This window comes from Calonectris borealis, chromosome 14, assembly GCF_964195595.1.
Source record: "Calonectris borealis chromosome 14, bCalBor7.hap1.2, whole genome shotgun sequence".
Classification (NCBI taxonomy): Eukaryota; Metazoa; Chordata; class Aves; order Procellariiformes; family Procellariidae; genus Calonectris; species Calonectris borealis.
The window spans coordinates 21019819-21033589 of record NC_134325.1 but is presented as its reverse complement, the minus strand read 5'-3'; the positions used below and the strand labels follow the sequence as shown (position 1 = coordinate 21033589).

At 50.1% G+C, this 13771-nt stretch overlaps 1 protein-coding gene across 1 annotated transcript; it reads right to left on the bottom strand.

Moving 5' to 3' along the window:
* Nucleotides 1–5861: 5861 nt before the first annotated feature.
* Nucleotides 5862–9534, bottom strand: CHST14 (carbohydrate sulfotransferase 14). The gene has a single exon (XM_075163640.1). It carries the CDS (start codon nt 9477–9479, stop codon nt 8388–8390), a length of 1092 nt encoding a protein of 363 aa, XP_075019741.1. The 5' UTR covers nt 9480–9534; the 3' UTR covers nt 5862–8387.
* Nucleotides 9535–13771: the final 4237 nt, after the last annotated feature.

Genomic DNA, 13771 nt, shown 5'->3' with positions numbered 1-13771 from the left:
GTCTTTTAAACTGCAATCCCGCAAAGAATAAAAAGACCCAGGAAATGCAGACTTCCAAAAGGAGAGCTTTGAATAGCCACCCTTCCCCACAACCTTTTATAATGCCTTCGACAATGGCTTCGCTGTCCTTTTCCGGGACCTTTGTGGGTCTGACGGCGATGTCGGAGCCCCGCCGTCTTGGCAAATCTTTGCTGGTATCATTACCCACAAAAGGGCTCTAAAAGCCTCTGTGATGTTTTCACTCGATGAATGTATTTTTGCCCCCTTCACTGAATAAACCCTTCCATGACTCACGCGGCTGCGTGTGTGCACGCTGAGCCGCGAGGAAACCCCCGCTCCGGCCCGGAGGCGTTCGCGGGCTGCCCCGCCAGGCACTTGTGTCAGCTCCAGCCGACCTTCCCAATCCGTCTCCAGCTCGCTCGCTTTTTCCCCTAAGCACCCCAATCTCAGGAAAAGCAGAACAGGGAAGATGCCTGGGCTTTGAGACAACAGCAGTCCGACGTCGGCGTGCCGTCCCAGCGCCTTTTTAACTCAACACTCTTCTCTTTAGCTGCTTTGCCACCCTTCGGTCCTGCATTGCAAGAGGGCAAGGCAGGGCATGCTCTGCATGAGTTAACCGAAAAACCCGGCGGGGGTGTCCACTTCATTTCAAGGGTGGACATCCCCTGGACACAGGACCAGCCTTTTCGGGTGCGTTTTCACCAACAGGGAGCACGGGAAGCAGCTCTGTTAAAGAGCAAAGTCATGCCTGAAGCACACAAATAATCACTGTGGTTTTCTCCAGATTTCCATCTTGCTGTTGCATGCAGACACTATCTAAGCCTTGCACACAAAAGCAGACCTGCAGTAAAATTTTTACATCCACCTGTAGAAAGAAAACAGTAGAAAGGGTAGATACACTCTGGGCAAACCAAACGCACTGATGGGATTCACACCAAAATCCTGTCCCACCAGATTCATTGGGGAAAGCCTTGTTTGACACCAGGGAGGTCAGGACTTCAGTCTTGGGTTGTACGGCGAGGTTGATCTGCAGAAGATATTGAAGAAATGAGCCAGGCTGTGAGCAAGGAGAGGGAACGCAGATACCGCCCCAACCCACACCCTCATCTGCTAGGGAGGGGCATCTTCGGGTGCAATCCAGCCCTTGGAGCCCCCTGCTCCTGCACTAGGCAGAGGGATCCAGGACCACTCAGCCTCTACCTGGGAGCTACAGGAGGGGAATCCAGACCTAAACGTGTCTGCAGAGGGATATGTCCTACCTGGAGGACATCTGGGACCTTCATCCCATCCATCCCAGGAGACTACTCCTTGCTGTACCGCGAGCTCTATCACTGATTAACATTACATCTGAGAGGTTCATGCCCCTATTTCCTTCGATCTTTTTTATAAAAAGTTCTTAGGAAAGCAAGCTGGTATTGATTTGGCTTCATCCACAAATAAACTCTGCCCAAAAAACCAAGATAAACTTCCTTACCACTGCAGGATAAAAAAAAAAAATCAGACCGCTCATGCACACCCCGTTACGCAGAGGGTTGAGCATTTTGTCTGTGTGAACCAGATAAGGGGAAAGCTACGGTTTTGTTTTAATAGCTCGTTGCATTTTTATAGTGCCTTAGGTCAAGGCTTTCAAAAGATTTTACAAACTCTATTTACCCCTCGGTCCTTGGCCATGGGGTTTTGGCTAAGTTTTGGTCCAACTCAGCGAGAGCTCCTTGTCACCAGAGCTGGCTCTGCTGCCGCTGGCTGATGCACCCTCCCAGATCATGCGGGTTAAAGTCATTTCTGCATGCTCTGAAACCACTGAGCTTCAGTACCCATTCCCAGCGTTGCACTGCAGAACGCCGACCGCTTGGGTTTTAGGTACGCTGAAATGAGGCTTTGCAGGCATAACAACACTGGAACCGGCAAACAAGATGTCACGTGAAACGAGATTTTTGAAACAGCAACGGATCCTGACCTGGCCCGCTCCCTTCCCCAAGGGGAAGCCAAACCAGCAGCTCTGGATGCCAAAAATCAAATGGCTCTCCTCTTCTCCACTGTTGTAGTCCAAGCACAATGCTGAAGGTATTAAACATGTTTGATGCAATTATTTAAACAATACGGAGACAGAACAGGGATTGATTTCCCACGCCTCTCAGAAAACGCCCTACAGGCTGGTTAACCACTGGGAAATGGGGACCTTCCCTCCCCCATGCAGAGGTTTTCCCGCATGCCAGAGGTCATTCCTGATGGAAGTGCTCAGAGCTACAGTACTCCCAGCTCTGCAGAAATCGAGGTCTTTTCCGTTGGTCATTAAGCAACTGAATGCACGAGCCTCATTTCACAGGAGGATCACCTTAGCCAGACCTTTCCAGGAGCAAGTAAATCAGTCTCAGGTATGACGGATGAACTATGAGAAATAACCCAGGAAATGAAGTAAAAAAAAACCAAACCATAACAGGTTGCAATTGCCTATTTTTAGTTCTTCATGCAGGGCAAGAATACGCCAGTTTATGTTTGTATGTAGACAAACCATCTGACTAATGAACTTCTAAAGCAGAGAGATATCATAGAAATTAGCACGGCACAAATGCATGCCTGTATACATAGGGAATTCTTTATGATTGCATCCTGTAAGGGTGAGTTACAACAACTTAGGAAGCTGGCAACTGGCTTTGGAAAACGTTGCCTGCTTGCTGTTGGGTCTTCTTTCCTCTCAGCAAAAAGAGATGTCAGGGAACCGGACAGACCCAGGGACACAGGACAGGGAGGGAGACAGAACCCCGCGCGGTGATGGACAGTTATCTCCTGATGCTGGATCATTAAATCCCTGAGAAAAAGGATTTTATGCCCCTGTCCTCTCTCCAGCACAAAACCTCACATTGTTAAATCTATGTATTCCTCCCAATATACATAATAATATAAACCACTATAGAAATGTATTCCTGCCTGGAGTTTGGCACAACTGTTGCCAGGACTGAACGTGCCAAGTGTGACTCTACCTGCAAATGAACCACGTCACGGGCCAGGTATTTGGCAACGGGAACTTGGGGAACTTGACCTTACGGGAAAGATTTTTCCCTGCCAGACTCTTCATCCGTTGCCTTCTCTGATCTCTGCACTTCCGAAAGAAGGGGTTAAAGCAGCTGTAAAACGCCTTGGAAGTTTCCCTGCAATTAGCAGCCAAGCACTAGGACAAAATCAACTGTTAAGGAGCCTTAGTCACCTCGGGGCGATGCAAATGGCCGTGAGGTGGAAAGGGCCGGTTTCTTCTCTGGTAGAAAAATACTAGCAGAGGACAGTTTCAGCATCTGTGGCAGCAAAGGGTCCTCCGAGCAAAAAGCACCGCTCCACGTCACAGCGGGGAAGCGCACGCGGCGCTGGACGTTGTGCAGGCGCCCATCCAAGGGGAGAGGAATCGCCACCAGCACTCACCCAACGAGAGGAACGCACTCGATCCCTTTCTGCAACACCGCGTTAAAAGCACGAGAGCTGTGAGCAATGAAAGGATGCAGGAAAATGAATTCTCCTCTCCACTTTGGTGGAAATGGATTAGCAGGTCCAAGAGTTAGCAGGGAAGGAGGAAAAAACACAGGCACATAAAGGGCAAAATTCAGGAGCACGTCAAATGCCTCTTTTTTGTTTGGTTGGTTTTAGGTAAGCAGGCTAAGAAGGGACTAATGACAAATTAAAATAAAATAACATCCTGGTAATGTAGAGGGAATCAGAAGTTCTCCATGTAACGAGGTGGAATTAAACCGCTGGAGTGTCTCCACATATCCAGGCATGCTTCCACAGGGAAAACGTGAGAACGGCAGGGTCAGGGCTAGGACTTACCGACACGAAATTAGAAAAAGTAGGTGAGGGAAATGCAGTGACAAAACCCCAACGCCAAAACCTCAAGCTGTTTACGTGGGGAAGTTTGGGGCATTCAGTACAGTGTTGAGGCTTGGTAAAATATAACAATTCAAAAGAGAAAAGATCACCTTTTTATTCTGCAGGGTGACTGCAAGCGTGGAGACGGAAAGGTGGAAAAAGGAGCTGCCAAACTGGAACGGATCAGAAAGCAGAAATGTTAAACAGTTTGATGAAACCAAAAGAGTTTATAACTTTATGGTTTCCTCCACATTTGTACTTGAGCTGCTGTGAAACCCCCTCCTCCCTGCTTCCACAGGCGTTACCCCTTTCCCCGCAGAGGAGGGCTGGACCCTGCTCGGCGTCTCTCACCTCCAGCGGTTGCTGTCAGCTGTGGAATTTGCTCCTGATTTATTCCACACCGGAGAAACACCTGACAAAAGAAAGAAATGATACAGCTGCTGAGGGAGATTACTTTTTTTCCTTCCTACTTGGCCAAAAGCTTTCTCAGGAAATTGTGTTATTGGCCATGGATAAAATGAAGTACTGCTAATGGAAACCTAATTGATTTTTCATATTTGCTGACTTGCAGCAAAGAGATAAGAAAACCAAAGATAGTCCAAAACCTCGCTCAAGTAAGAGAAATAAGGTTTAGAGGTACGTGGCAAAATGCCCCCCGCTTCAGCTTTTGGGAGGCTTTTCCACACTCCACACGTTTTTGCCAGGTGTGGGACAAACTTCTGCCCAAGCTACGAGGTTTTGCAGGTTTTGCCTGCATTAAAACCCTCCTTACGGGAGGGTACGAGGCAGTGGGAGGCCATTTGCTTTTATTTAAAGAGAAAAAGGTGATCCATGATATCCAGTAAAGAGTAAGAGACAGTCAAAGAAAAGCAAAATCTTTCTGCATGCAATAAATTAGATGAAGGAGACAAGACGCAAAAAATCTAATGCAGAGAACAGAAGCTGCAGCAGATAAACAAACAAGCGGCACAAACCATTAAAACTACTGAGAAATAAACATTTAATTAAAAACCCAATCGCTAAACAAGCAGGAAATGTTCCCTCAGCTTCACAGAAGCAGACAAAGATAGTAAAGCCTAACCGGCTAATTCCTAGTTAGAGAGACCTGAAGGTCAGGCTTAATTAAAACTCGGACCACCCCACCACCGGCATCTGTTTTACAAGGCAGAACCAGATTCCCAGCTGGTATCTGGTGCCTTGGGCTGGAGAACAAGACAGATCTCCAGCTCTTCCAGCACCAGGCACCAAATGTTCCTGCGTTGTCACCCCAATTGCTGGGGACAGGCAGGAATTTTGCAGGTTTCAGACCGGGCACAAGGAGAGCGGAGCCAGTTTCTAGCCCATTTTTGGCACAGGGCAGGTGGATGCAGGGGCGAGGCTGCAGCCAGGAGCTGAGGTCCGTGAGCACACCAGCCGTTGCTCTCACGCCCAGCCACGGTCCATTATCAAAGGCAAAAATCGCTCAGCTCAAACTGTGCTTGGCTATCGACTTCAACAGAGAGAGACGGAGATTTCGCCGGGAGAGTTTATAGATACAGTAAATCTATTAAGTTATTAAGTCATGCCCTAGGCAGGATTTTTCATCCCACCGCTTTGAGTTTGCTTGGATGTAGCTCCATGCCCTTCTTTCAGACAATTTCACAAATCCTAAAGAAAACACCGCAATTTTCCTTCCCCCTTTTTGAGAGATTAATCCCAGGAAACCACCAGCTCCCTGCAGTACCTATAATCCATCCCTACTGCTTTGTATCAACCCCACAGCAACTCAGCGCCTATTCTGCTGCTGGCTGCTGCTTTTCGTCCAATTGCCCGTGTCGCGTAACCATCTCGTTTGGCTCCGATGTGACTCTTTCTCCACTTATTACTGGTGCTCTGGCACTTAAAACACGAATTATTCAAGGCCTATTTGTCATACTTCTACGCTATGGCTTAGCACGAGGGGCAGAAGGCCTCTCCAAGAATGCAAGTAAACACTAACATCGAAGGAAAAGCACTAAGCAACAGACTAATTCACATAAAAACTTTATTAGAAACGAGGACAGAGCGTCCCAGGAACAACCATTCTACATTGTCTCCCAATTTAACAGCCATAATTAAATACAAGTAGCCACAAAACTGGTGTGCACATCTGTAAGAGAAGGGAGAACTAATCCTCAAATTGCCATTGTTTCAAACACGGCCAGAGAAAGTATTGTTCCACGGCGGTTTGCACGCACGTGGGCACGCAGACACCACCGAGGCCGTGAGCCGGCACGCTGCCGCTCTTTTGTTGCTTTCTGTCCTAAGAACCAGGACAGTTTTTCATCCTATCTACAGAAGTCTGTATTGCTTTAATTCAAAGAGAGGAAAAGAGCAAATTGTTATGGCTTGATATTGCAGCTGATACGTTATGCTGGGTAAATAGCTGGTACTTTCAAATATTAAAATCACACAAAAGTGAATATTATCACTAGTTTTATTTCAATGGTTAATAATAATAATTAATAATAATAATAAAAAGCAGAGGTACTACTGCCACAGAAAAAAAGACCAGCCTCATTTAACCGCCATTACAGATGAGAAAATAAAGGATAAATAGGGCCTAGTTTATAAAAGCCTTTTCTTCCACTCATACCCAGAAAACTACCTCCTGTCTAATACAGGACCAGTTTTAACAGTGCTAATTTTTAGCGCATCAAACAATATATTGTTATTAGCGCATCAACCCTGTTGCGGTTTAACCCCAGCCGGCAACTCAGCCCCACCCAGCCGCTCGCTCACTCCCCTCCGGTGGGATGGGGGGGAGAACCAGAAGGGTAAAAGTGAGAAAACTCGTGGGCTGAGATAAAGGCCATTTAACAGGTAAAGCAAAAGCCACACACGCAGCAAAGCAGAACAAGGGATTCATTCACCACTTCCCACCGGCAGGCAGGTGTTCAGCCATCCCCAGGACAGCAGGGCTCCATCACGCCTAACGGTGACTGGGGAAGACAAACGCCATCACTCCGAACGTCCCCCACTTCCTCCTTCTTCCCCCAGCTCTATATGCTGAGCACGCCGCCATATGGTATGGGATATCCTTTGGTCAGTTGGGGTCAGCTGTCCCAGCCGTGTCCCCTCCCAACTCCCTGTGCCCCCCCAGCCTGCTCGCTGGTGGGGTGGGTGAGGACCAGAAAAGGCCTTGACCCTGTGTCAGCGCTGCTCAGCAGGAACGAAAACGTCCCCATGTTATCAACACTGTTTCCAGCACAGATCCAAAACAGCCCATATGAGCAGTGATGAAGAAAATTAACTCTACCAGCACATTCTCCACCCCTTATTCCATACACTTACGTCATGCTCAGGTCCCACGCTATCCAATACATCCTCGTTACCCACCACCCCCTTCCCATCCTCTGATAGAATACACAGATATCATTCCCTTAGTCTATGGACCGCCCCTGTAAAGTGCCCGTAAAATGTCCAGAAATGCCCACAGAACGTCTACTGAGTTCGTCCAGTCCATGACTTTGGGCTCCATCTGTTACGGTGCTCACCCCGGTCAGGAGCGGTGGTGTGTTGTGTGGAGTTTCTGGGCACCGAAGCCAGCTCGGGTCGGGTCACTGCTGCACTGGCGCTGCTTCTTGTGAGGCTTCTCCTCCGTGGGTTCGGGTGGTTCCTGCTACAGTAATTCCCATAAGATGCAACTCAAATCCTGGGTTACAGCAATTTAAAGGTATTTCCATTACAAACTCCAGCCCTGGTCCCTTTGGACCAGGCCATCGGGTTTAACGTTGCAATGAACTCCTCCCCTTGCCCCTGCTCCGGCTCGGACTCACCCACAGACCGCAGTCCCTTCGGGCGTACCTGCTCCAAGTGGAGCCTTACCTCCGAGCCACAGTCTCTCCAGGGCCATACCTGCTGCGGCACAGCCTTACCCACAGCCAGAGCGGCTCTGAGGTGCACCAGCTCCAGCGTAGCCTTCTCCATGGGCCACAACGCCTTCAGAGATAGACCTGCTCCAGCGGGGCCTGACCCACAGCCCCAGTCCCTTCAGGGGTGACCCTGCTCCAGCACGGCCTTGCCGCAGTCCCTCCAGGGCCGCACCCGCTCTGCCGTGGCTTAGCCACGGCCACGCGCTTTGAGGTGCTCCAGCATGACCCCATGCACAGCCACGGATGCTTCAAGTTATGATTGCAATTCAGCCACGTACTATTTAGTACTAAACACAAAAAAGGAGGGAAAAATACTTAAAATGTATCAATTTCTCAATTTCCTTACAGATGTTTTCCGTGTCATAAGAATTTAAAGCAAAATAGATATACAAAAGCTACTGTGCTCAAGTCAGCGGTGTATGTACACATTAAAATCAGAACAATACAAAAAGTATTCCAGTAGCAAAGGCAATATACAGTATTTTATATAAACAGTGTTTGAAAAGTATAAAATTAGGAATAATGCATAGAAGAATGTGTTTCACAGGCCCTGCAGCAATGTGTTATTCGCAGCACCAGCTGCATTAGCAAATCCTTGCAGCGCAGGCAAAATTTACACCAGATCCCAAAATGAACAACTCATTGCCTGCAGAATTCGCTGGTTATGTTGGGAAGGGGGTAGCCAAAGAGGGAGAAATCCAGGATGTATTTTGGTAACAGCTCTTTTATCAGTCGGCGTTGGGTGTTGCACAGGTAGTAACGGAGTGTTTCTGCCGTCATGGGCTTGTACCACGACTGCCGTTCGGGGAAGCGGACGAAGGAGGGTGACTGGACTTGCTCGAGGACATAGCTGGCATCCGCGTTCAGCCGCTCGTAGGAGCCGATGAAGTCGTACCTCACGGCGCAGGGCTGGCACAGGTTGTAGATGGGCATCCAGTGCTCGTTCATCCTCTCCACCTCCTCGTCCAGCAGGTACCGGAGAAACTCAGAGAAGGTCACGTCGTCGCCCACCGAATTCCCCCCATTCTTCCGATACCGCCTGACGATCTCCACCCCATACCTCTGCTGGTACTCCTTGATCTCCCCAAATTTATTCCTGTAGGCCGACAGCAGCCTCTCCATGGGGTTTCGCACGAAGATGAACTTGTAGTAGTTCTTCAGGCGGTAGTTGATCTCGTCCGGCTTCATGTCCCCCAGGAACACCAGGTCGCTCTTGTGGTCCATCTTCAGCTTGACGTCGACGCTCTCCAGCGCCCCGTCCAGCACCTTCAGGATGCGCTTCCAGTTGGAGCAGGCCACCTTGGGCACGTAGCAGTACAGGAAGCGGTACTTGTCGCTGACCAGGAGGTGCCGGAGGACTGTCCGCCGCTGGCCGGCCGGCAGCTCCCAGACGCTGCGGGGCATGGCCCGCTGCCCGCAGACGGCGCGGATGGTGCGGTTGCGGATGTCCTGCAGCACCTCGTAGTCCAGGTCGCCGGGGGCCGCCTCACCGCCACCGCCGCCCCGCCGGGAGAGCTCCCCCGCCGCCGGGTGCAGCGGCGGCGGCTTCACCTCGGCCAAGATGCCCTTCTCGATCATGAGGAGCAGGCCGCTGGAGGCCAGGATCACGCCGAACATCAGCATGGAGGGCAGCAGCACGGTGCCGCCGCCGGCGCCCCGCGGGCGGGAGCGGCTGCGGCCCGCGGCGGCCGCCCGCCTCACCTCCCCCGGGAAGGGGGGACGGGGAAACATGGCCTCGCAGGGGTCGGGCCGCCACCACCTCAGCGGCCGCGCCGCATGCCGGGAATGCAGAGGGAAGGTCTGGCTGGCGGCCCCCCGCGCCCTGAGGAACGGGAGCACGGCGGGGCGGCGGCCGGCAGTGACGGCCGCGGAGGGCGGGCCGCGGGCCGGCGGAGGCGGCGGCCATTTCGCGGCGGCCCCGCCCCGCCGCTCGCCTCCCTCACGGGGAAGGGGAGGGAAGGGAGGGAAGGGAGCGTCCCCCGCCTCGCCCGGGGCCCGGCCCCCTCGGGCGGCTTCGTGAGCGGGAGCGAGGCGCGGGGTTTCCAGTCAGCGCCGCGGCAGCCGGAGGGGCGACCAGCCGCCCGTTTAACCGTGTCAGTCAGGCACAGGCATCGCTGTAACGCCCCACGCTCCCCTCTCCCCGAAACACGTTTTAAATGTGACTTAAAATGAAACCCTCGGGGTTTGCTCTCAGTTACAGGCTGCTGCTCGCAGCACAGTTTCAAGCCCGTTGCTCCCCGGGTCTGTGGCTACGTGCAGCGGTACAGGCGTCAACTGAAAGGCTGTGGAGCTTTTTGCCGTGCGAGGCCAAAGCGGCCTTAACGAGGCGCCGTCCACGCTTGCTACGCGCAGCTTCCGCAGCCCGGAGAAGGAGGCGCGGGTCTCCTGGCGAGCCGAGCACAGAGCTGCGCCCAGCCGGGGCCGGGGCCGGCTGCGCCACCCCCTGAAAGCCAAAGGAGAAGATTTCTGAAACTTCGAGATGTTTCCCCCAAGCCACCGCCTTCGAATTGCTCCAGCTGATGTTCTCCTCAGGCCACCCCTGCTTACGGCAAACCGCTCGACGCCGCGGCTTTGACCAGTCCAAGTAGCGACAAGCTGGAACCAGCAGCTTGCGGTTAGCGCCAGGTAGGCAGCCTGAAAGCCCGTGGCATTAAGCCAGCCATAAGGATGCCATTTCTACAGGCAGCCCTTTCCGGAGCAGAAATCATTTCATACGGGCATTGTTCCGCGTGTTTTTCTTCAACGCGTTTTCAAGCCTACCACAGGGCTTGTGCGTCTCAACTAGTCTTGCAGTGACTCTCCCTGTCAAAAGCTTTCTTAACATCAAGAGAAAAACAGCTTCCACTTAGTTCTCTTTGATCAAAAGCCAAGAGCATTTTGTCAGCCAAGGCAGACAAAGCATTTGTAGTGAAGTGCAAGAGCCTGAAGCTAGATTATTTTACATTTTACAGTTTTATTTTGATGTAAATATAGCATTAGCTCTAGGAGGAGATGCTATATTCTACTCCGCCACCAGCAGCACAGCTGTAAATCTGCACACTCTGTAGCGTTATCAGATTTCTGCTCTGATTTCAGAGGGCAGGGCCAAGGAGCTGATCTTGATCTCAACACCAGCGTAAACTGAAGCTGCACCAATGTATATAATCCGTGGCACCGAGATGAGAATCAGGCCTCCTTGGAAAGCCCTTGTCTTAGAGAAGACGATTACAGTAAACTCTAGTACAGGCACTAATACTAGTGCCAAAGCAGCCAAGGGAATTTTTTATTTCTTAGAAGGCATGTTAGTCTGGCACCACTTCTGTTTCTATTCACCCGTAATATCTATAGGTCTAGAGTAGTTATAGATGATAACAGAGTGGTTCTGAAAATATATTCCAGACTGCTAGAAGTAGAAGACTGCCCACAATGTCAGTGGGTTTATTTTTCTCCTAGGTATACACGGGTACTCTGAATAGCACAGGTAGCTGGTAGGATGCAAAGTCTCTATAGAAACAACACAGCCAAGCAAATACACGGTTCAGGGGGCTGTTTTGTTCATTTGCAAGGCTAAACCCCACGTCACTGAGGAAAATTAACTGTGGTTATACTGAACCTGCCTAGTGCTCACTCTGGATGTTAATTAATGTGATTTTCAAGGCAGTTAAAAGAAGCCTCATGTTCACAGCACGCAAAACTACAGGAATATATTTCACAGAGACCCATTTCTTCAGAAAAGGTACATTTAGAAAATAAAGTGTCACTGAGGAAACCCAACCTTAGGCTACTGTGGTTTGCCTACACGTTTATTCTACAAACCACAAGTGATGGAAGTGTTTAGTTCTTTCTTACAGGTATACGAGGAGGATTTTTATAATTCACAGTCCTTTTCAAGGTGCTTTCAAACCCCACCATTTACCTTTGTCGCTTTATCCCGAATAGCCAAAGGCAACCCCCCCTTGTTTTGGCTGAGTAAAACCGTGTTCTGGCTCTGCCCCAATGACAGGAACCGCGCAGGAGAGGCGTGTGGAAACAGGAGGCCCGGTGATGACAGCATCTGCGGGCGTCTCGCTGATCCTAACGAGAAACCGCGAGCCTGGGAAGGAAGAGGCTTGCAGATGTGCCGTTCCATCTAACTGATCTGCTGACACGTGGTGCTGGTGCACTCTGGACAAACTTTGATGCTTGTTTCCCTGCTGCAGGTAAGTATTTCTGCAGCAGTCATCATCCGGCCGCCTGGCCCAGACTGGCGCGTAACGACTAGCCACAGCGAACTGATGTTATCACTGGAGCTTGCCAGAGCACGTAGAGCACTGTGTTAATAAACCACCTTCGACATGGCCTGAAATAAAGTGTACCAACTTACTCAGATGTAAAATCTAGGAGTCCGTCCCTTTGCTTTTCCACATTTAAAGAGACCCACAGCAGCTGTAAAATCCATGCCTCCTGTCACTTGGACAGTGCACGTTGCTGTTTGTTCCCCACACCAGCAGCACTTGTAACTCTGCACAGAGCAACGTTCTCCATCCACCCCCACTGCAAGTGCCTGGGAAAACAGGCAGGCTTTGCAGCATGCCCAATAGATTAACCAAACCCAGCTGTCATTACTATATATGGGTAAATCATGGCCTGCACTTAAAACACACCTTTTATCCACAGGAATCCTAAAGTCCCTATAAATGGTGCAGAAAAGAGAGACCCATTCACCAACCCTAAGTCACAGTAAATTGTTTGCATCCCATGGGCATACGCAGCTCCATGGGACAAGGGAACCCTGCGCAGCCCTGCCTGTGGAGATGCTTTGCCAGATCTCGGAGCGATCCTCATCTTCCTGGGGGTGTAGCAGCAATTACTTCTTGCAGGTATATAAGGAGGATTTTTGTAACTCGCAGAACTTTTCAAGATGCTTTCAAACCCCAGCCTTTGCCTTAAGAGCACCGTAGCAGCAGCAGCAGGACCTCCACTCACCAGCTGGTGTCAAATAATCCTCTAGGCCTTTTCCTCACCGCTAACTCACAGGAGCAGAAAAGCAACATTAAAATGCATTACTATTATATGCATTATAATATTATACGCATTACACTGAGCTACTCTCCCAGCATCATTTATGCGGGTCACACTCGGGTTTAAAGCAGGCTGCAGAACTCAGCCTTGGCTATCAGGAACGGTGGTCTGATAAGGAAAGTGCCAGTTCCTAGAGGGGGTGGAGAGAAAGACTGAGGGCACCCCCGTCCCTCCCGCTCAGAGTGAGGTTGGGCCCCGATTGTCATCACAAGCACTGCCACGTGCCCTAGCAAGGCTCTGCTGGCCATTTGGGTAAGATCAGATATTTATTTTGGTCTGAGAAACTGCAAAAAGGAAGAATGCATGAGGCCCCTTGAACAGCTTAGCAAGAGAAAGGAGGTTTCTTTAAAGAACAAGAGTTTGAGCCGATGCCAACTTTCCAAACAAGCAACAGGATGGTTTAGTGGGCATGGTGGTGTTGGGTTGACCGTTGGACTCGATCTGGGAGGTCTTTTCCAACCTTAATGGTTCTATGACAGTGACTCCTAACATCGGCAAATGAGACCCCTTGGACAGATTTGAGCAGCTCCAGATCAAACAGTGAGACAAGCAAGGGAAGGAAGAAGAGATCTGATGTTGTGGCTGCATGTCCAGAGATTACCCAGTAATTCAGTATAAAAAAGCCTCTTAGCCAAGTGGATAAGCATAGAAGCCATTTCACAATCAGCTCACTATGTAAGGCACAGCTTCTTATCTCCAGGGGAAAAAAGTCTTTTTAAACAAAGTCAAACATGCTGGATGAATATGCTAAATGATTCAGAGGAGATTATGACAGGCTCGGTCCATCTCATAACAAAAATCACTATTTTCACGGAAAATGCAGTGCTGAAGAATCTGCTTATCTTGCAACTGCAAATTAATTGACATGCAGCTGGCTGAACTTGCAAAGACCTTACACTGAGCTTAGTTCCTTTTTTCCCCTGCTCTGTTGTGCATAACTATGAAATTGCTTTTGAACTGAGCCTTTTTTTTAGTTCCTCCAT

Bases quoted from the DNA above. Each gene is read 5' to 3' on its own strand.
- CHST14 (XM_075163640.1), bottom strand. From the start codon at position 9,479: ATGTTTCCCCGTCCCCCCTTCCCGGGGGAGGTGAGGCGGGCGGCCGCC.